Source organism: Macadamia integrifolia, chromosome 13 (genome assembly GCF_013358625.1).
Source record: "Macadamia integrifolia cultivar HAES 741 chromosome 13, SCU_Mint_v3, whole genome shotgun sequence".
Classification (NCBI taxonomy): domain Eukaryota; kingdom Viridiplantae; phylum Streptophyta; class Magnoliopsida; order Proteales; family Proteaceae; genus Macadamia; species Macadamia integrifolia.
The window spans coordinates 3,201,436-3,223,951 of NC_056569.1; the positions used below are offsets into that span (position 1 = coordinate 3,201,436).

The 22,516-nt window shown below is 37.3% G+C and overlaps 1 protein-coding gene and 1 long non-coding RNA gene across 3 annotated transcripts in view; one reads left to right on the top strand and one right to left on the bottom strand.

The window, feature by feature from the left end:
• Positions 1 to 14,871, bottom strand: part of LOC122058936 — a 23,812-nt gene extending 8,941 nt beyond the window's left edge. For both annotated transcript variants that reach the window (XM_042621651.1, XM_042621650.1), the window contains exons 1-6: positions 14,712 to 14,871; positions 9,596 to 9,845; positions 9,342 to 9,465; positions 5,523 to 5,869; positions 3,043 to 4,819; positions 482 to 735 (exon numbers count right to left, since the gene is read on the bottom strand). In XM_042621651.1, the coding sequence (XP_042477585.1) occupies positions 482 to 735; positions 3,043 to 4,819; positions 5,523 to 5,869; positions 9,342 to 9,465; positions 9,596 to 9,845; positions 14,712 to 14,800 (2,841 nt within the window). In that variant the 5' untranslated portion in view covers positions 14,801 to 14,871. The remainder of the gene's footprint in view (positions 1 to 481; positions 736 to 3,042; positions 4,820 to 5,522; positions 5,870 to 9,341; positions 9,466 to 9,595; positions 9,846 to 14,711) is intronic.
• A 1,351-nt stretch (positions 14,872 to 16,222) lies between these two features.
• On the top strand, positions 16,223 to 20,083 carry LOC122058940. The gene is made up of 4 exons (XR_006133988.1): positions 16,223 to 16,274; positions 17,322 to 17,368; positions 19,342 to 19,663; positions 19,748 to 20,083. It is a non-coding gene; the product is annotated as an uncharacterized LOC122058940 (long non-coding RNA).
• The last annotated feature ends 2,433 nt before the right edge of the window (positions 20,084 to 22,516 follow it).

Below are 22,516 nucleotides of genomic sequence, written 5' to 3' on the forward strand. Positions count from 1 at the left end.
CCCCCCCCCCCAAAAAAAAAAAAAGGAAAAGAAAAATCATCGCTCCAACATATATGGGACTTTTGCATGGGATTCAAATTGTATCTAACTTAGCCAAGTTCTAGTTTCTGAAGCAATATATGTCTGACTTATTTCCAGAACCAACAGATCTGTGGAAAGAGAAGCAATTGCACATCACAAGCCAACTTTTCTACAGCTGCTTCCATAGATGCAAGGTTCAGAAAAATAAACAATGGCATATGTTCCTTAAGAAAGATAACGAGAGAAAATTAACAAGAATAAGAAATTCAAAGATATGAAAAGAAATAAAGAATATCAAGAAATGAATATACATCTAAATGTCGTATGACCCCAAATGTAAATTTTTAGAGTTAGGAACCTTAAACACATATACCCTGAACGTGAGGTACCTCAAGTGTAATTTACCCAAAAAAGAAAGAAGAATATCACAATATATATTTGAAGAGAAAGTCCAACAAACCTTGTACAAAGATGCTGCAGATTCTGATTGCACTGTTTGGATTGGGACATGGCCGAGTGATTGAAAGGCATCCAGGGCATCTAAAGTTAGCTGCCACCCACAAAGGGCCATGGCACCAACAATAGAACTAGAGCCATCACTAGAACAGCCAGCAGCAGCTACATTTCCATTCACCCATGGGCAGAAATGATTATGATGCTTAATTGGATCAAACTCTACAGCTTCTTCATAGTTGCTTTCCCCATTTGGAGGCCCTGAACAAGTCACAATTTTCACATGTAAGCAAGAGAAAAGAAGGAAAGGAAAGGGAAAAAAATTAGAACTATAGAAGAAAAAGATATGGATGCTAAATAAGCTCTGAACAATATCCTCAGAGGTCATAATGGATCTTATTGACCAGAGAAGCCAACATGACAAAACCGTACTACCTGTACCAAGGTTTGGAGCTTGCCAGTTTAAAATCCAGGGCAGGTCAACCCATCGAAGCCAAAGGCTGTCCCACTCCAAGCTGTAATATTCTTTTCCCAATGGAAGTTGTCATGTAAATGTGTGTGTACCATAGTAACACATATGAGTTATCAGTCCTTTCTGTTGAATCACTATTTCAGAAAATTTCTTCCATACAATTTTAATTACTAATTTTTTTTACTACTTAATAAGTTCCGATAAACTCTTCAGTAGATCATGACTACAACTTTTGCAAATACCAGAATTTTCTTAACACTTCTTTCCCATCCAATTTGCTTGGTGTATTGGACCCTACAGAGCTTGATCTTCAGTTATCAGAATAGTAGTGTTTGGACGTTAATAGACTGGATTACCGTGTTCACACAATCTGCAGCTTTAAGCTTGAGGGAAAAAATTGTTCTTGGTGATTGCAGGACCTGGGATTCATTTTGTCCATGAAAACCAGTTTCTTTCAACAGTAATCAAGAAAATTATCCTTCCACATTTGTTGATACTATCTTATCTCAATGACATACACAAGAATCCGGTTCTTTCCTCAGGAAATTAGAACAGTTTGAGATTACCGTAATCTATCCTGCATCTAAATTCTCTGACTTATCAAATTCCGTTACCATCATTTGTTAGTTCAACTAGTGAAGCTTATGCAGATAAAAAAAAAAAAATAGAATTGCGCTTATTTTAGTGGAAACAAGCCTTGAGTGGGTTACATTGGGCTTTCAGTCCAATGGATTTTCTTTGTAATGGGCCACTTTAATTGGCCTAAAATATTGGTAGAAGGCAGGAATACGGGATTTACTTTATTAGGTTAGTTTGAGTTGTTTTATTTCATTGAGTAATTGTGATTTACTTGGATGTTAAGGAGAGGATAGATTCTTGCCTGAATAGAACTCCTTTTCCTACTTCAGATAGAGTTTTAATTATGTGGAACACCCACTTTAATTACTTAAGATAAGAGTTTTAGACTAATAGTTGCAAAAGACATCAATTCCAGTTATGGATAGAATTTCCTATTTCTTTCTTTCTTTCCTATTCAAGCACAATTTCCTTTTCTGTAGTAAGTACACTTCTAGTTGCTATATATTGAGAAGCAAAATCCATTAGAGCTCCATACAATTTTGCCATTGAATAAATTGACTTCTGCTACCTCTATGCTCTGTGGGATTTGGTGAGATGCTAAGGTAGGCTAATGGGATGTTAGCTTAGTTCCAGGCGGGATGCTTGGTTCATATCTTTCTTCTATTCCTCCTTTCATTATCACTACTTATTCAGGGTAGTAACTTCTGGCTTTCTGTTCAGTTATTCTTTCATGTTCTAGTTGCTGGGAATTTCTGTTCCTCATTGTTTATTTCTAAGGTTTTTTTTTTTTTTGGACCTCATTCTAAACAATCCTAAGGTTTGCAACTATGATCTTGCTGCTGTTATGATAGAGTCTTACTGTTATATGACTTGCTGGAATTCTTAGATCTGATTCCATTTTCAGTTATAGTTTTTTTTATTCTGTTTCAGCTTGATATTTTAATGTCATTACTTGATTCCATTGCCGTTTGATCATCCCTTTTTCAATACTGCTTGGATTCTATCATAAGCTGAGGCAAATATCATGTTCTGGAACCCTAATTTAGTATCCTATATTCCTATCTCTAGTAGGATATAATCATAATTTCAGATCAGACCATTGAACCTGAGCCAAACTTTGGAATGTTGTCTCCCTCCATAAATCAGACCTTTGATCACAGTTTTGCATCCGAGTTTTTGATCTTAAGCTAATAACATTTTCTAAAATCTGGTCCTTTTACGCTCACAGCGATTCTGGTTTTCAACTGAGTTTCTGAACCTAATCCTTTGGGCTTCTAGAAACCCATCAGAAGCATTGGACTTGGAGATTAGATAACATTTTGAAGGATAAGCATTTTTCCTTAAATAACTTTGAAAGAGTATTCCTTCAAAGAGCTCTTCTATAAATGTCCATGCAATCAAAGTTGTAGGAAATTAAACAAGATACTGCTCTCTACCAATTGAGGAAGTCTCAAATATGTTATTAGGGACAGCAAGAATAATCTCAAGAAAATATTGAGGTTATCAGTACTTCTCACCTATCCCATTTGCAGCAACATATTCCGAGTCAAGGTATGTGCACTCATCTGCCAGTGATGCCTTGCCAGCACGAGCCACTTCTCCCTTAGATGCTTCATAACCAGAATATACAACAGCATTGCAAGAAAGAGAAGGATGAGCACTGGTCTCTTGGGCCAATCTGTGACTTTGACTAATCTTCTCACCACTTTCAACAGATTCAGCCTTGGCTGAACCATCAATTTTTGAGCTGCTATCTGCCCTTCCCACAGACCGAGACATCATCTCTTGACTGTCACCACGAGGATCCTCCCTCTCCATTTCTCCAGGAACAAACTCATCCATTAGCCCAGGATCTTGAGCAGATTCACCTGATTGGCCCTGATTTTCAGTGACTTCAGCTATCGGCTCAGCGTCACCAACAACACTGTCTGGTCTATGCACAGAAACATCAGTCCCATGAATTTCAGCTTCATGACTAGCACCCATACCAACACTTCCTCCACTTATGCCAAAGCTAAACCCATCCCTAGTATTAGCAGTTTCTGTGTTCAATACTTCTTCACCATTGTTTGTGCTACTCACACCCATTTCTCCAGCAATTCTTTCAGCAGCTGGTTGGAAACAAGCGCTTTGTTGTGCTTGGTTGCTATAGTTCAACTCTGATGCATCATTCATGTCTGGATTCTTGTATATAGTTGGGGATGGAACATCATCAACATCACCGGGATAATTTTCAACACTTTCCATAGAATCATCATCTGCACTATGACAAATTGTATCCATTGCAACAACAGAGGATGCACGTGCTGAGTCTTTAGTAGACATGTGACCAATAATGTAATCATTTGCTCGGTGCAATGCATCAATTCTGTTGGCATCAGCATCTATGTCAAACCCCATTGAATGACTAGGACCGGCACCAGATGAATGTTTCCTATGTGATGAATGGTACATATCAAAAATGTCCAATTCACGTGCACGCTTTGAAGGCCCAGCTGAATACTGTATGCTATCATTAACTTCATCACCATCGCGGTCTATGACAGTTCCCTCTATACTATCAGCCTGTTGCACCCTTAAATGTGGCCTGTCAACTGTGCTCCCACCTTCCTCCAAGCTCCGTTTCCGAGTAACTGGGCCACGTGATTCATATGAAGCTGCACGGTCACCAACTTCACTTCCTGAAGGTTGTCCAATCATTAGATCCCTTCCTATATCTGCTACTTGAAATCGTTCAGGCATCGATGCAATGCCCAACTGTGTAGATGGCAATCCTCCAGCCATGGTAAGATTCAAATCCACACCAGCGTTAGACAGTGATTTTCCTTCATCTGTTGTAGCTGCTTCATCTCGGCCCTCGGTCTGTTCTTTCTCCACACCGTCAGCAGCAACCCAACCGCTAATTCCACTGGCTGCACTTACTCCTCGTGTCAATGCCATTTTTTTGCTTGTTTCAGGAATTTCAATATTGTTGGGAGAAAAACGAGCAGGGCGAGGTAGAATTATGAAATCCAAGATTCTGACAGTAGCACCACATAAGCTACAGTCTAACAAAGGTGACCTAGATTCACATTGAGACTCTGGCACAAACAAATTTTTCTTTCCAGTGTCTTTTTTAACCGAAGCAGAGGTCCCATTCTTGCTTGGTCCAGGATCCTGTGAAGGGTAAGTTTGGTTCCTGGTGGGGCCAAAAGAACATCCATTTCTAGCTGATTGAGCTGAGTGTTCTTCACAGTCTTGCACATTTGGAAGCCATCTAGGCTCCCATCCACAAAGACTAATCAACTTCTGTGCCTGTCAGAAAGATTAGATGGCAGTACAGTTAGTTGACAAGACCACACTGAGCATCAACACAATCAAGGGAGGCAATAAGCATATATTCCACGGATTCAGAATAAACCGATCTATGCACCATGGCTACATGCCCAGACCATAGGCCACATATCACCCTACTATTAGATATGCAGGAAAGCAACGACCAAACCCACCCAATTATTATCAGGAAGGTTCTGTAGGATATATAACATGACATACAAAATTACCTAGAAACATCAGCCATAGTAAAAGGCCTCTTCTTTAATTTTCAACACGACTTACATAGTTACATGTAATAATCATATTCAATAACATGCAAATAATAAAATTAGAAGAGTTGTGAATTTGTCTACCATGCTGTGAATCAGTTAAATAAACCAAGAACAAAGGCTGGTCAACAAAATAACCGCTTTGTCTGGTGATATGTGATATAACCTGTTTAACAAGATGTAACATGTAAATAGATTTTAAAAAACCCATTCCACCTAACCAAAATGTCAACTTTTACCCAGTCATGAATGGATGGCATCTAGAACCCACACATAGACCAAATATTAGGTGGCATGATTAGGGCAAGCAGGCATGGCAAGCCAAGCCACCAACAGCCGCAAAGCCCACACCTCAACCCAATTGAGTTAATTTAGCAATTCATAGCATAAGTAGCTGTTCCTAATTATCTTACATGAGAATATTCCCACAAAGCCTCTTCTCTTGAGGATTCTCCTCCTGTAATGCTCTCCGCTTTAAAACCCAATTCTCCAGCCGTAAAAGATTGCAACTGGGAAAGAAAGCGATCAATCTCAGGGCCTCGTGATATCCGCATTTGATCAATTGTGGATGCAGCTACAACAGGAAGAGAAAGAAACTGCAGGAGTCCATCACATCGATCCTTGTAACCACCAACTAGTGCTGTTGGAGGAGTTGGAGGGAACTGCACCAAACTTTCTGCACAGCTATTTCCTCTCCAAGGACAACTGAGCTTGTGCCCAGTATCAAGCTGCTTGGCAAATGTTTCACCAGCATCATCAACTTCAAGCAAAACAGATGAGCGGACAAATGTAAGCGGTCAGTAAGCTGGTGCTACTAATATCAAAATTTAATATTCCAAAACAAGGAGGAAAGGAATGAGATAGCAAGATGATTTTTGCCTGATAGAATCTATAGAATTATTAAAGGGAAGGCACCACATCGCTTATGAAATTCAGTAAGGCATTCTAGCCCAGGATTATTAATCATTTAGCATGCAAAAACTATCAAAATGAAAAACTTCTACCATCAATCACTACCTAATGCTTTCATTGTGTTTCTGAAACAACAAACAGAATACTTTGTTCTCTACATTCTCTTAATACCCTCTATTCTCTTCTTTCTAGTTTTGTTCATTTTTTTACCAAAAATTCTGAAAATCAGTTCAATCTAAAGACAAAAATGGTTCATGCAGGCAGGTAACACCAAAGTGGTGACAATTTAATTTATTTAATAGCATCGTAAACATTATCAGTTCAAGTATCATGGTAAGTAAAAATTATTTCAGAAAATAAAGATATCAAACATTAACAAAAAATTCCAATTTTTAACTTCAATGGTTTTTAGAGGATCTATTTAAACATTTCCAATTACATAACCGTTGAACATTCCCCCCCCCCCAAAAAAAAAAAAAATCAGTTAACAGTCTCCATGGCAGAGGAGACAGACTGCAAATATTTAGCCTGCAAACAATGCTGAAAAGCTGATGCCGTTGCCAACTATCGTTCCCAGTATAGAATTTTTTTTTTTTTTTTTTTACTAGTACTTTAGTATTTTTAAAATTATCTTGGCAAAAGTTAATTATATTAATGCAAATAATATTAGATATACCATTTTAACAAAAAACTTGACGGCTGCCTTTACAACATGACCGTCTTGCTTTGGCCAGATGGAGGAATGATTTACCTAATGGCCCTAATCATGACCAACGGATGGATAAAGGACATTCTATGACAATCATATATCAAATTGCAGGCCAAACCTCAACTATATGCCCATAATATAGTTGACTAATAATTTAACAAGAATAAGTGAGAGTATTTAAACTCGTGCCCTGAATTTTCAACCTCCTCAATGCACACTTTCCAGATCAAGAGAGAGAGAGAGAGAGTGAGAGAGAGAGAGAGAGTTTCAGAGTTTCTTTTGCAACACTGAACCAAAATATTCAGGATTTTCAGCCCCATGCCAATCCAATTAACCTTCAGTGGAAGAATTTGTAGGAAAAAAGTTATATCAGTAAAGCTGCACCACCATTACACCAATTCGGCCTTATCCCAACTAAATGGGGTGCTACATGGATTTTTGCCTTCCAATCAGCTCTATTCGATGCCATATTTGATACAAGGCTTAAGTTATGCACATCTTTCCTCACCACTTCCACTATGGTCATTTTAGGTCTGCCCCAAGCTCTTTTAGTTCTTTCAATCTGAATCAAATCACTCCTCTAGAGCATCCAAAGGCCTCCATTGAACATGGTCATGCCACCTCAAGTGAATTTCTCATAGTTTACCATGTCTCAGAGCCTAATCCTAAATCAACTCTGATATATATGATCATTCCTTACTTTATCCTTCCCAGTTTTACCACTCATCCATCCCAACATCCTCATCTCTACTACACTGAGTTTATCTACATGATGCTTCTTAACTGCCCAACATTTCGCACCATATATCATAGCCAGCCGCATAGTTGTGAAGGCAACCCAAGGTGGTGGAGGGATGCCTAAGCGCTTAGGAGACAAGGCACCTCCTAGGCAACGACCAAGTGTTGCTTTTAATTTCCCCACTTTTCTAACATTATTTAGTAAATCATCAAAAATCAACATTAAGCCACATTGAGTCGTCAAAAATCAACATTATGTCACACTAAGTCATCAAAAATCAAAATTAAAAAATGTTCTTGTTCTCTAATAAGTTTGACTAGTCAGTGATTTTATTTTTACATAAGACTTTTTGTATTAAATAAAGCACAAACCAACTTTCCAATAAGTCTAAGATTACTTAAATCTAATTTGTATTGACAAAGTTATGTTCCTGTCAAAGTTATTTTAAATTGTGTGAATGCTATTAAAATCACCTGAATGAATATAAAATTATACCACACTTTTGGTTTTTAACAATGTTTTACCATGATAATATTAACAATGCTTTACCATAATAATACTTATGGAATTTTCAGATTTGGGGAAAACCCCAACATTTGAAAATTTAAAATCATCCTACAACTAAAAATCCAGTTTTTGTTCTTGGACTGGGGGGGTTGACTTTTTATCCTTTTGGAATTTGATTTTAGAACTATTTTTATTGCATTCAAAAAGGTGGTATTTGCTTCTTTATAAATAATATGTTAAGTAGATGAAATAAAAAATATAAAAACATTTACAACACCACCTATTTTAATTCTTTGTGAAACATCATCCTCTATACCACCTTTTTTTTATTTATGATGGAGCCTAGATACCTGAAATAAAAACCCTCTCATCAAATTCCACCACCTCATTATCTATCCTCGTATAACTTAAGTGACGCACTGTATTCGTTCTACTTATCTTAAAATCTTTTAATTCCAAGGTTGACCTCCAAAACTCCAACTTGGGGTTAATACCTCTGCTTTTGTCTCATCACCAAAATAAAATCATCAACAAAAAGCATACACCAAAGAAACTCATCTTGAATGTCTTTAATTAATTTATCCATGACAAGTGCAAACATATAGGGGCTACAAGTTGATCCTTGATGTAACCCAATTGTAATCGGGAATTCATTACTTTGACTCCCCAAAGTTCTCACACTAGTCACCACACCATCATACATACATTTAATTATGTCCACATATTTACTTGGAACACTTCTCTTCTCTAGCACTTGCCAAATTAACTCTCTAGGGACTGTCATAAGCTTTTTCTATGATAATAATGACAATTAAAACTATTTAAATAGTTTTTTCTAGTAAAATAATATTGAAGACTACAACAACATACGGAAGAAAGAAGACGATGAAAATGAAGAGTCCTGCAGCAATAGTGTTTTCCAGTTCTACAAAGCCTAAACTTGATTTTTTTTTTTTTAAAAGGTCATTCAGTTCACTAAATACCTCTCATCACAGAGATGCTGTTGCTGTAGACCCTAGCCTCATTGCCAAAGCATTGAAGCGTCAACTGGGAACAATAAAACTGTGAGTCTGTGAGAACCCATAGCATTACATGAGGAAGTTTCTAAAACCTCCTCAAATTTTAGATTCTTGCACAACAAGTTTTCTATGTCCAAGATAACAACCTAAATTACCATGTAACTCTACATGTGCTGTTGAAAAACAGTCAACTCCAAAAAAACAGTACCAACTGCCATTACAAATAATTATATCCCATTGCACTGAGCTGGAAATAACAAGAGTTCTTTGGAAGAACAAAGACACAGAAAAAGCCTTCGAGGAGTGAATAGCCAGAAAATATCACAAACACGCTTTGGATACATACCTTCGGAGGGTGTCCAGGATGCCAATAAAGCAAAATTCAGGCTTACTCCACATGACTCACATTCAATCTTATCGGCATCCACATTTACCCAGCCTCTTCGGGCACAAGCCAATGAACTTGCAACCTGCAAGGAGTTACAGAGAAAAGAAAAACAAACTGCAAGGAATTACAGAAAGGCAGAAGTGGAGCATGTAATACCAGCATATAATTCTGAACTTAAAAAGTATTGATGGAAAACCAGCAGAAGTCCAAACCTTTGGTTTTCCAAACCAAAATGAAGGCTTGAAAGTAGACAGGCGCCTTAGCAAATCCCCCCTTTCCCATGGTCTGCATGAAGGTTGCGAGGACCCAAGAACAGATCCACCAGCACTTGTACCCAAGGAATTCCATGGAGGATGTGAACCAACACAAGATAGAGAACCAGCTTTTGAACCCAGGCCACTGCCCAACCAATCAATACTGCCAATATTTACCGGAACAGCAGGTGAGGATGCCCCTGCAGAACTGGGAAAAGAAGCAGGTAAGACATGTTAACATTATCAACATACAAATCATTTAAGTGGTTTCAAATTTTCAATAAAGAAAATCAACATTTATTGGAGATTGCACAGTCATTACTATTTCTTACAAATGTTTCTACGACTTTTGAGGGGATTTTTTTTAACTACTCGTTATCATATCAATCACATGCCATCATCTGCTTTTTATAATCAATCTACTATTGTGTTGTTTTTCCTATGTCTCCAATGTTTTTTCTTACCACCCTAGGTTTTCGGTTATACTTGTTTTGTCCATAATTTGTGACCAGGAGTGGATCAATTATCTCAATGAGCCATTAAATGTGTTTTTCTAGGGTATTCTCGTACTAAAAAGGATATAAATGTTATGACCTTGTCACTCGACAGCAATTTAACAGTACTAATGTTACTTTTTTTGTAAGTACTCTGTATTTTTCTGCAACAGTTCATGTCCTAACCTGAATCCTTCTGTTGCCTCACATTCTTGCGTTGAGTCCTCTTGAAGACCCCCCCTTTGACATCTCGATCAACACCACTACAAGTGTATTGGCACTGTCCTAAGTCATCTCCACCAGTTGCAGTTGCACCTTCTCTACCACTTTCTACGCAATTAGATTCTCTGTGTGGGGCTCCTCCTCCTCCACCGCTGACCCTTGACCTACATGTAGCCCTTCAAAAAAGTACTCGTTCATGTACCCAAAATCACATGTTAGTTAATTGCCCAGTTTGTTTCTCTTTCCCATACTCCCTATTCATTTCTAGCTTCGCCTTTCTTTATTTGCACATTCTGTTAATAGCCCTTATCAAGAGGCATTGTCTCATCCTATGTGAAAATCAGCTACGAGTGTTGAAATGGATGCACTGCTTTGTCGCCAAACATCACCTTGGTTAATTTGCCTCCAGATAAAGATCTTGTGAAGTGTCGTCGGGGCTATACTGTGTCGTCGGGTGTATACTATAAGTATAGCCCCGATGCCTCTGTTATGCGGATTAAAGCTCGCTTGGTTGCTAAGAGATACACTCAAACTTATGAGGTTGATTATTTTCAAACAATTTCACATGTTGCTCGTCTTAACTCCGTTTGCATTCTTATTCCTCTGGTCATTAATCTTAATTGTCCCTAATTTCAGCTTCACATAAAGAATATATTCTTGTATGGGACTTAAATGAAGAAGTGAAGCAACCTTTTGGGTATGTTGCTTAGAAGGAGAATGCACAGAAAGAATGTAAACTTCGCAAGGCAATTTATGGCTTGAAGCAGTCACCAAGAACTTGGTTTGATCAATTTAGCAAAGTTGCTACAGGTGATGGGTTCACATAGTGCTACTCTAATCAATTTGTGTTTGTTCGCGGCCAAGGATCCAAGGTGATAGTGTTAGGTTGTTTCTGCTAATGATATTATCATCTTAGGTAACGTTTTATCCTGTATCGAAGGTGTCAAGGCCTAATTACAGTAAAACTTTCGAATAAAAGACCTGGGTGCTCCAGATATTTTCTGGGAATAGAGATTATTCGCAGCAAGATGGGCATTAGTTTGCCTCAGAAGAAATGTGTTTGATCTATGAAGACTGACATTTTAAGTTTCAATCTGTTAATACCCCTATAGATCCTCATCAAAAACTTCGAGTTTGTGACGATAAAGAGTTTACAGACAGAATTGGTTGGTAAAACTATCTTACTATGACTAGGCCTGACATATCATTTGCAGTTGGTGTTATAAGCTAGTTCACGGAGAAACCCAAGCAGACTCACTGGGGGGCAAAAATGTAGTATTTTGAGACATTTTAAGGTTGCCCTAGGAAAAAGTCTCATTTATAAACCTCATAACCTTATCGATCTTTTTGGTTACTCTGGCGTTGATTGAGTAGGTGCAAAAGGTGATAGGAGGTCAACCACATGTCATTGAATGTTTGTTGATGGTAATCTTGTTACTTGAGAGTAAAAATAAACTACAATGGCTAGGTCTAATGTTGAAGTTAAATATAGAGTCATACTGCAATTGGGTGATGTGGCTAAAGTCATTTCTTTAGGAGCTTAGTTTTAGAGTTAATAAACCTATTGATGTGTATTGTCATAATCAAGTTGCTATCTATATTGCTAGTAATCTTGTTTTCCATATAAGGACAAAGCATATGGAAGTTGTCATCATTTTCTATCAAGAACGCTATGTCATTTACAACCCCGGCGTATTTCATATGCTTGAAGGCCCCGTTGACCCAAAGTGATTTAGAAAGATTGTTCTCTCTCGATGGTGATCAGTCATGGTATCCAATTCACTTTGTGCGTGATGTTATGATGATAAAGATGATGTCCACTCCATTTGTCAACTCTACTCATCAACTCGGTGACCTTTTTTACTATGTTTCTTCAAGATTGTTCCAAGCTGGGTATGGATGAAATTTATGTTCTAGCTTGCAGGGAGTGTTGAAGTTACTGCAGCAGATAGATACAGCAGGATTTTTTTTTGTAAGGGAATTTTTATTCCAGAGGCTTATAGGTAATTACCCATAAACCTAGGGGGCCACTTGCAATATCAAATGATTCTTATCTTATAAAGATATGATATCGGTTAAGGGGCAGATTACACCCTAATTGATTTGTTTTTCCTTCTCTCTTACATTTTCTCTTTTCCTTCTCTCTTTTATGCTCTAGCTTGAGGGAGAGTGTTGAAGTTCCTGCAGTATATAGATACCACAGGATTTATTGCAAGGGAACTTTTATTTCAGGATCTTAAATGTAATTACCCATAAACCTTGGGGGGGTGTTACTTGCAATATCAAATGATTCTTATCCTATAAATATATGATATTGGTTAAGGGACAGATTTCACCCTAATCGGTTTGATATAAGGAAAATTGATGCAGGAAGATCACATAAATGGGCTTATTTTAGTGAAAATAAACTTCGGGTTGGATTACATATGTGTTGAGTCTTTGGCCAAGGAGTTACCATTTAATAAGCCACTTAAATGGGCCTAAAATATGGTCGGAGGTAGGAATACAAGATTTATCATTTAGTTAAGTTGTGGCCTTAGTAGTTGTATTCTATTTCACTATATTTATAAATAATTAATTAATCGTATTTAGTGGATTAGGCCCGATTTTAGAAATCCAGCTTCTCTCTATCTCTGGAGTCAATTGCTGCTTTCTATTATTTTCCTTTGGATAAGGTAATCTGTAATCAATTCGGATGCTATCCTAATTGGATTAGCTCACATTATGCATAAATGTAAAGGCCCTAGGCTTCCCCATCAATTTGAACTAATGTGCAAGTTCATTTTTCAGAAACTTAGTTGTTGTGCATTCAGTAGTTGCTGGATTCAGTAGTGTGCTTGGTGGATTCCAAGTGAAGGCCAAGGTGGATTCCTTCGTGGAAGAGAGGATTCTCTTCACGGGTCTGGTGGACTCCAAAACCACTGGAAGTGGATTCTAGCCCCCTTATCCTATCTTTCTATTCTATTTATCTTATTCGAACAGTCCAGATTATCCATCCTTCTGCTACCTGCCACACCCCTCTTTTACCCTTCAAATTCTATTATAATATCTCGCTGGCTGCAGGTCTGTTTTTACTTCAAACTTATCATACTAGATTTCTGGTTTGTAATCATCTGGAATTCTGTCATTAAATTATGATCTACGATAGCTAGACTTCTTGTTTCAGATATGCCGCCCCGTTTCCTATTGCTATGAGGAATAGCTGCGCAGGACAGATTCTTTATTTCTTTTCTGAGATACTTTGCCGACCTGTTCTACAGGTTCAGACCTGCTCTCGACCAGAAATTTGTGTTTTTCTGAAAACCCTAGTCAGAGAGATATCAAATTCTCCTTTTTTCTGGACTGTTATATCCTATTCTGTGGTCCTGTTCAAGCTAATCTCCTACTGAATTTTCTCCTGCAAGATTTCTAATCTAGACCTACTTCATTGATGCCTACGAAAATATGAGTAAATTCTGTAAAATAATGCAAACATACATTCCTATATGGAACTTCAACCATCAAATAAAGCTCCAGGTCATTTAAGTTTAACGATTTCAGTTAAGATTGTTTCCAAAGCAAACCATGGATGAATAGAATTCCAATTAATGCTTGAAGTCAACAAGTTCCGGAAAATATAACCCACAAGGGATAAAATTACACAAAACACAGTAACTGAACTGACTCAAACAAAGGACATTCGGACAAAGGAGGATTAGAAAATGCAGACACGGTAAGACACTGTCAATACACAATTTCTTTGTTCTTACTATAAGATTTAAGAACTATTAAAAATGAAAATAGCCAAGTACAACATTTTAGAAAAATCAATTCTATTTTTCGTTTCATTGAATTTGAACAGTATAGCTCAATAGCCTCAAAACATTTGAAGAGATGATTTAGGAGGAAAAGAGGTCACCTTGACCACTTCCTACCAACTGGCTAGTTAGTAGAAGCAAAAAAGGAAAAAAAAAAAAGAGAAAAATCAACAAATTCAAAATTATCACCAAAAAAACAAATCATTGATTCAAACCTAATGTTGAGACAAAACCAATAGTATACAACAGTCCCGCGAATCCTTCCTAATTAACCCCTAAAGAAGTGAACTTTAAAAGCAGAATGCGAAAAAACTCCATCCAACAGAACAATTTAGCTGCAAAAACAAAAACTCGTGAAATCCTCAAATAAGCCATCATAATAGCAGACAAAATTTGAAATTTCGCACCTAAGTGATCAAATTGTAGGGTTTATTGCACAAAACATGTTAAAGAGATGAATATCTTACACTATTGAGCCTACCCAAACAACTTTAAACTTAAACAGTACAGAAATCAAAATAAAACCATAAAATGTCGAACGAAGATGATCGGAAACAGTACCTCGCCGCAGGCGTCGGTGGAGGCGAAGAAGATCTAGCGAACGGTAAGGGATCCCCGGTTCCCCCTGAGCTTATTACTTCCTCCCTCATTTCTCCTCTCGCTCTCTCTCTCTCTCTCTCTCTCTCCTCGAGACGAGAAATCACATTCTTTCGCTCTCTGACCCATATTATACCGGTGACGAATTAGATTCCGGTGTCTCCTAAAATACGCGTAGTGCGTAGTGCGTAGTGCGTAGTGCGTAAGACCAGAACCGCATCCCCGAACTGGTGCACTTAAGAGGATTTGGCGTTTTGATTTAAGAATTTTTTTTTTTTAATTAATTAAAGGTAAAAGAGGAATTATATATTAACTCTAGTAACTGAACAAGGATGAGCTGGACCGATCAAGTCTGAAGACAGCAAAGTGGAAATAAGATGCGGAGGACAATGACGTGGTTGTATTTTAGATTTCAATGTAATTGTTCTCGGATTCAAATCCCTCACCTGGGCCATTGGAGAGCCCAGCACGCATCCGACCGTTGAGGGTAGGGATGTCAATTCTAAGCCTATATCGATAGGCCTAACCAAGCTTGACACGATTATAGCCTGACTTAGACCAACTTGATTAATAAACATGTCGAACTCATAAATGTGTAGCCACCTAGCTCGACGAGTGCCAAAACAGTCTGCCTTGAATCGACTCATTTAAACCTGATCTAGTCCGGCCCCTTTAATACTACTTGTGTTCTTTTTTTTTTAATACAGTTTGTATTAGTGTTAAGGCTATGTGATATATACATTAAGGATGTGAATTTGTAACCGAAATTGTTTACTGAAACCGAATCGATCCGTTTACACCGAAACCGCAAAACCGTTTAATAAATGGTGCGGTTATGGTTTCAAGTTTCAGGCCGATTAGCTAAACGGGTCGGGTCGATTTTAACCGCGGAACCCATTGGTTGCAAACCGAATTGAAACCGTTTAAAACCGTCAAAATCGAACCGTTTAATCCGTATAACACTTAAATATGGCAAGGGTAAAATCGATATATCACTTCCAAAAAGTAAAAACCCTAAAGGTAAAAGTGATCGGAGTAAAATGCATTTGAGACTATCTGTTAGATTGAAGCCCTATACCTTCGAACTCAACCGCAAGGCCCGCAACTCTTCGGTTCTTCAGTTCTTCAGTTCTTGGATTGAAGCCCCTTTCATGGTTTGAACTCCTCATTGTCTCAATCATGTACGACTAAAATAGCGACCACCCTCTTCTTCGACGGATCTTCTTCGTCTTTAATTTCAAATTTTTAACTTTGTTTCTCTGTGTAGAGGTAAAGAGAAGCTTTTCTGTACAGTTGAATCTAAAACCAAAACAAGCGGAAGTCTGGTTTCAAAATCGTAGAGCCAAGTATTTCAACTACAAGTGGAACTTTGGTTTTCTTGCTTCTCTTTCCCAGGTTTAAATCAAGGTTTTAAAACTTGTTTTAAAGCTAGTTTGCAGGCCGAATGTCCCACCGGCTTTCCTAGCCGACCAAATAGAGAGAGAGAGAGAAACCTTGGATGTTAGAAAGGCGGAGAGCAACTTTAAGGTAATTTGAGTTGCCCCTTGTTTGGTATCTCTTGAAGACTAACCTGCCTTGTTAGTCCACCCAAACAGAGGTTTTTAAAAAAATAGTGATACTTATGGTGTTGAACAATTCAATATGTTAAAGGAAACTGATGTTTAGAATCTTTAGATACAAGTTGTCTCTTTTTCATGTGATGTTTATTCTCATGTTTGCTTCTGCTTTGTGGTTGTCTGGCATCACTGAGACTCTATTTGTTTTCAGGTAAGTGTAGATGGAAGGTTTTCAACTAATGTTGGGTTTTTTTTTTTTTTTTTTTTTTTTTATTTTTTTTTCTTTTGGTGATGATTGTACTTGTTAAATTTTCTTTTACATGGCTTTTCCCCATAAACAGATAGAGCTTGAAGTAGTTTTATGTTTAAATAGTTGTCATATGCATACGATTTTGTAGTATAGTGATCTGATATATCATTGATTTCCAATGTGATGGGCCAATTAATTTAAGGGCTTTCCATAGGCAATAGGCAATTTATTTGATTTTGGTTATATGATATGGAAAATGATGCCGTAAACCTATAGTGGCATAAAGTTCTATGAACCCCCAATGCAATTTTTCTTGGAATTGAAGGTACTACAGCCCGAGATGATGTAATTTTTTTCATGTTCATAACTTACTGAGAGTGGTGTATGGAGATTTTCCACATTACAATGAGTTTACGGAAGCAGAACCCATATGATTTTAACTTTCTGAGAGAAGTTTATTGAGATTTCTATGTTATAGTGAATTTATGGAAGCAGATGTGAACCCATCTGATTACAAGTTTATAGGTGTTTTTATAGGGAATAATGACCAGTGACAATTTTTTTCTTCACCCCACACCCCCTCCCCTTGTGATTATGAATACTAGAATTATTAGGGAGCATAAGAGCTTCTTCACAAGCACGACACACCAACCTCTAATTGCTCTTTTTTTTAAATTTAGGGAGAGTGTTTCCAGTATGGGAATGTAGCTTACACCAACCTCAGATATTCACTTTTTAACTTAATTATTCTAATTCCAACCTCTGCAGATTCACTTTTTCTTCTTGTATCAAAGTTGCTAAAGATAAAATCTCAGGTTTGTTCCAACTTTTCACAATCTCCCCCCCCCCAAAAAAAAGTTTCTTCCTAATTAGTCTATTATGTTCCATCCAAGTTGTTATGTTCCATTAGTTATGGCCTTTATATTTTCATATTTATCTTGTTATTTTTATTTCATCATTTTGTAGGTGTTTTGAATATTTAATCATCAGTTATCTTGGAATAATGGATACTACTGACGATGAGTTTGAAGTTAGTGAGTCAATTGATGGTAATTTAGTACCCGACAATTCCCTAATATTGGCTTGGGGTTAGACTTTGTGGGAGGTGGAGATGGAAGTGAAAGTGGAAGTGGAAGTGGAGGTGGAGTCATTAGTAATGATTCTAAGAAAAGGCCTAGGTCTAGGTCAGCATTATGTTGGACTACTAATTGGTTTAAATAAATCAATCCCAAAGATAATCTAGATGGAAAGCCAAGGGCTCAATGCACTAAGTGCTTACAGTTGTTCATGGCTGACTTTAGAAATGGGACAAGCAGCTTGAACCATCACATGAATAGATGTCCTAAGCGTGATTCCAAGGACATAAAACAGATGTTCATTCAACAGTCTAGTGGAAAAATGGTTATAAGAGATTTGAATATTGATCCTATTGTTGTGAGGGAGATGATCTTAATTTTGATTATAAAGAATGAACTCCCTTTAAGATTTGTGGAGTATGAAGAATTTAGAAAATTGATGCTATATATCTATCTAGATTATAGTACTATAAGTAGATTCACTTTATTGAATGATATTCAAAAAGTATTCAAGAAGGAGAAAATGAATATCAGAGAGGAAATACAAAACTCTACTGGGAGGGTTTCAGTGACAACAGATTTGTGGACTTCCATCTCCAATGATGGATATATGACACTCACAACCCACTACATTGATAGAAAGTGGGTTTTACACAAGAGATTGATTAAGTTTACTGTTTTGAACCCTCCACACACTGGTGCACACATTAGTGAGACAGTTAACAAGATATTGATGGAGTTGGGACTTGAAAGAAGATTGTTTTCTGTAACTGTGGACAATGCAAGTGCCAATGATATTTTTGTTTCTTTTTTTAAAACAAATTTGAATGCAAAAAATACATTGTTGTGCAAGGGGGAATTCTTTCATGTCCGATGTTGTGCACATGTTTTGAACCTTATAGTGCAAGATGATATTAAATTAATTGATAAATCAGTTCAGAAGGTTCGAGATAGTGTCAGGTTTGTCAAAAGCTCCCAAGCTAGGAAGGTGAGGTTTATGGAGAGTTGTGAGCATGTGGGCTTAACCACTAAAAGGGGTTTGCATGGAGATGTGTCTACAAGGTGGAATTCCACCTTCCATATGCTTGATGGTGCTTTGTTTTATAGGTGAGCTTTTGACAATTTAGAGAACTTAGACACAAACTACAAAGATTGTCCTATTGATGATGAATGGGAAAAGATTGGACATCTTGCAAATTTTTTAAAGCCTTTTGATGAAATCACAAAGTTGTTGTCTGGGTCAAAGTATCCAACAACCAACTTGTATTTTCCAAGTGTGGTGGAAGTTCATTTGGCTTTAAATGATGCATCTTTGTTTGGGGATGATTTTATGAAGGAGATGGTATGTTCCATGAAGGAAAAATTTAATAAGTATTGGGAGAAATATTCTTTGATTTTATCAATTGCTGTTGTTATGGATCCACGCTACAAGTTGGAAATTATTGGGATGTCATGTGAAGAGATCCATCAGGGAAATGAGGTCTTAATTGATGAGTCTGTCAAGCGTGTGAAGTCAGCATTAGTCCGTCTTTATGGAGAATATAAAAGCATGCCGAAGGATAAGTGGTCTTCAAATAGTGCTGCATATGATGGTTCACGTCTATCTCAAGAGGTATGTTACCATATGTCTATATCTGATTTCATTGATATGCAATTTGATTTAACATCTTAGTTTTGTTTTTAATATAAATGTCTTTTGGCCTATTTTGTAGGATCGATTCTCTAGATGGACAAAAAAGAAAAGCACCAATAACAATGAAAAGTCTGAATTGGACCAATATCTTGAAGAGCCAAGAAAACCATACGAAAAAGATTATGATGTTCTAGCATATTGGAAGTCATGTCAAGCCCAACATCCTGATTTGTCTCGACTAGCTAGTGATATCTTGACAATTCCTATGTCAACGGTGGCATCTGAATCTGCATTTAGTGCAGGGGGTAGGGTGCTTGATAAATATCGAAGTAGATTGGTCCCTAAAAACGTTGAAGCTTTGGTATGCTTGCGTGATTGGATGTACGATGCGACTTTTGGAGGTAAGATTTTTTCTTCTAACCTCGTATGAAATTCTTTGGACATTAGTTTCATATTCTAAGTAATTTTTTTCTACCTTTATATAGATGAGGAGGATGAAGAGGAATTATTTGAAGCTTTGGAAGATGTGTTTTCAGAGCCGTCTACTCCTACTTTAGCATCATCCACCACTACTGCTGGTTTTTATTAGTATTTTTGTTTGTATTTCACTTTCTCAATGTAATATTTTCTTTTGCTATTTGACTATTTGAATGCTAGTAATTGTTGTTCTATCTTGTACCTATGGAGATTGAAATGCCTATGGAATATGGATGGATGTAGACCAAGTTAGAATTAAGTGCCCATCCTTCAGATTTGGGAACATGTCCATGTGAATCTTTGAGACTCAACTATAAGAAGCAAGATTTGTGTTCTTTGTATCATGGACTAATCCCTGGTTGCTTGAAAATGTCACTATATTGTCCAAATTATCTATTAATTTGCCTTGTAAATACTTATATGTGTTGCTCACAAGTTGAAGGGTGTCTTCTGTTTCTATGCTTTGTTTATTCCTTATAAATAATTTGAATATTTCTCCTAGTGGCAACTATCTTACGCTCAAGTTGAACAGGCAGGTTCAAGAACATATACTTTCTTACAGTTTCAAGTTCATCTGATTTCAAGGTGATAATACAGAAATTATTGGGACAGATTTTTCCAACAAATCCAGTGCCCCATTTTATGAGTGAAGAAGAAGCAATTATGAAGCTGGGAAACTTGATGACTCAGATAGCAACAGAATCCGGAATCCCTCCTTCATCTGTTATAGATATATGGGTTGAACTTTATGGAATAGATGATTGCAAGTTATAACAAACCGATTGTGAACCGCTTTGCAAACCGTACGGAATAAACCAAAACCGTTAAAAATCGAGAAAACGACACCGTTTAAAAACCGTGGAAACCGAAACCATTTACTAAATGGTCACGGTTTCAGAAAGTGGAACCGTTTAGTAAATGGTGCGGTTATGGGTTCAGCCAAATAAATGTGAACCGAATCGATCCGCACCGTTTAAACCGAAATCGAACCGATTAACACCCTTAATATACACTTAAGATGGTGTTATTGTTATTTGAAAACATTCATCTTTTTCAAACATAGTTTAATTGATTTGAGTTTCCTGGGTTAAAGATCAAGTAAGTTAGTATCGTAGTTGCTTTGCCCATCTTTGGCTAAATCCATTTTAACTATGGAAACTTTCTTTGCTATGCCCATCTTTGTCTCATTTTAATTGCATTCCCCCTTCAAGCATATTTAAGTGACTAGTTTTAAAAATGGCTCGTTTAAAGTTAAATAGGTCTATAGCCCGGTTAAGGCCCGACTAAGGCCCGCTTATAGCAGCCCGATTAGAGCCTGAGACCGATCGACCCGATTATTAATCGTACCATGCCCATCCTAGCTAAGCTCGTTTAGCTAAACGGGCATTCATAGTGCAGCCCTAGATAATGGCTGAGCCTAATTAAGCCTGATCGAGATCGGCCCGGCCTGACCGCTTGACAACCCTAGTTGGGAGGACGCACACCCATGTGTTAGAATGCAAGCCTGGATCCTCCCAATTGTTGCCATCCACATCCTCTGCAGCCTCTGCACCAGGGCAGTGAGCATCCGATGGTTGGAAGCCTGTTGCACCTCTAGTGGATATGGAGAGGATCTGGTTCCATTGTCCCCATGTGAAGGGCTACTTTTTTATTGTGCAACTTGTAATTACCCCCTGATTATGTTCCGTTTTATGTATTAAATCTATTCCAAGTTTTCCAACAGAGTGTTCAAACGGTTATATATATTTGTTCGATTTAGTGTAAGGGCCATGTTTCTAAACAAAAAACTATTCCCTGAATTTATAATATGGGGGAAAAAAACCCTTTTGAACGATAACATTCTCTACAAAGGCATTTGTGTAGCATAAGAGTTTCACACCCCCCCCCCCCCCCCCCAACCACCACCACAACAACATTGGCATCATATACAGTGAACATTATTTCTTAAGTATACCAAGGCCTCAACCTTCCTTAACCAAATAATATCCCCATGCCATGCTACTCTTATTAAAATTGATATATCGTTGATAACATTTTTAGTGGTGCAAGAATTATTAAAGAGTTTTAAGAATAAGTAAATAAATGACTAAGATAGGTGAATTATTCCTCGTATAGCTTGAAAGGAACTTCCATTAAACTATGGAGAATGCGGAGAATAATATTCTTGTTCTAGCTTAAATGTAAAGGAATGGATAAAAGCTTCTATTGAAACTATGAGCTTATCAAATTTTTTTGTAAGGGTCATTTACTATAGAAAGCATCTCCATTGTGTATACAAATAGTTGAATACAAGAGAAAAATATTCATAAGAATGTCATATTGATACCAATACAATAAAGAATTCCAAACAACTATTGTAGTATAAATATAAAGAAGATGATGCTTTATGGGGTTTGAAAAATGAAACAGCGCGGGTGCATATAAAATTAATATGATTCATGAAATGTACAGTGCTCAATTCTTTTGTAGAGGAGCCTTTTGATATGTTTCAAAATGATCCCAATATTATTCTATCAAAATAAAATGGTATAAATTACACCGAGGGTCCTCATGATAAGGACATTTCGGCCTGGAGGTTGATTTTAGGGCAATCCTAGTTGGAATAAACTTTGAAATGATCCAAGCTTCACAATTCATCTAATTATGAAAGAGTTTGTTATTGTTGTAAAAGAATCATTAGCTACCATCAAAATGATGGTCTATCCCAAATAGTTTAACCCCAAGAAGCGCCCCAAAGCCCCCAATGCCAGGTTCAACTACTCAAGCTTGCTCTTCTT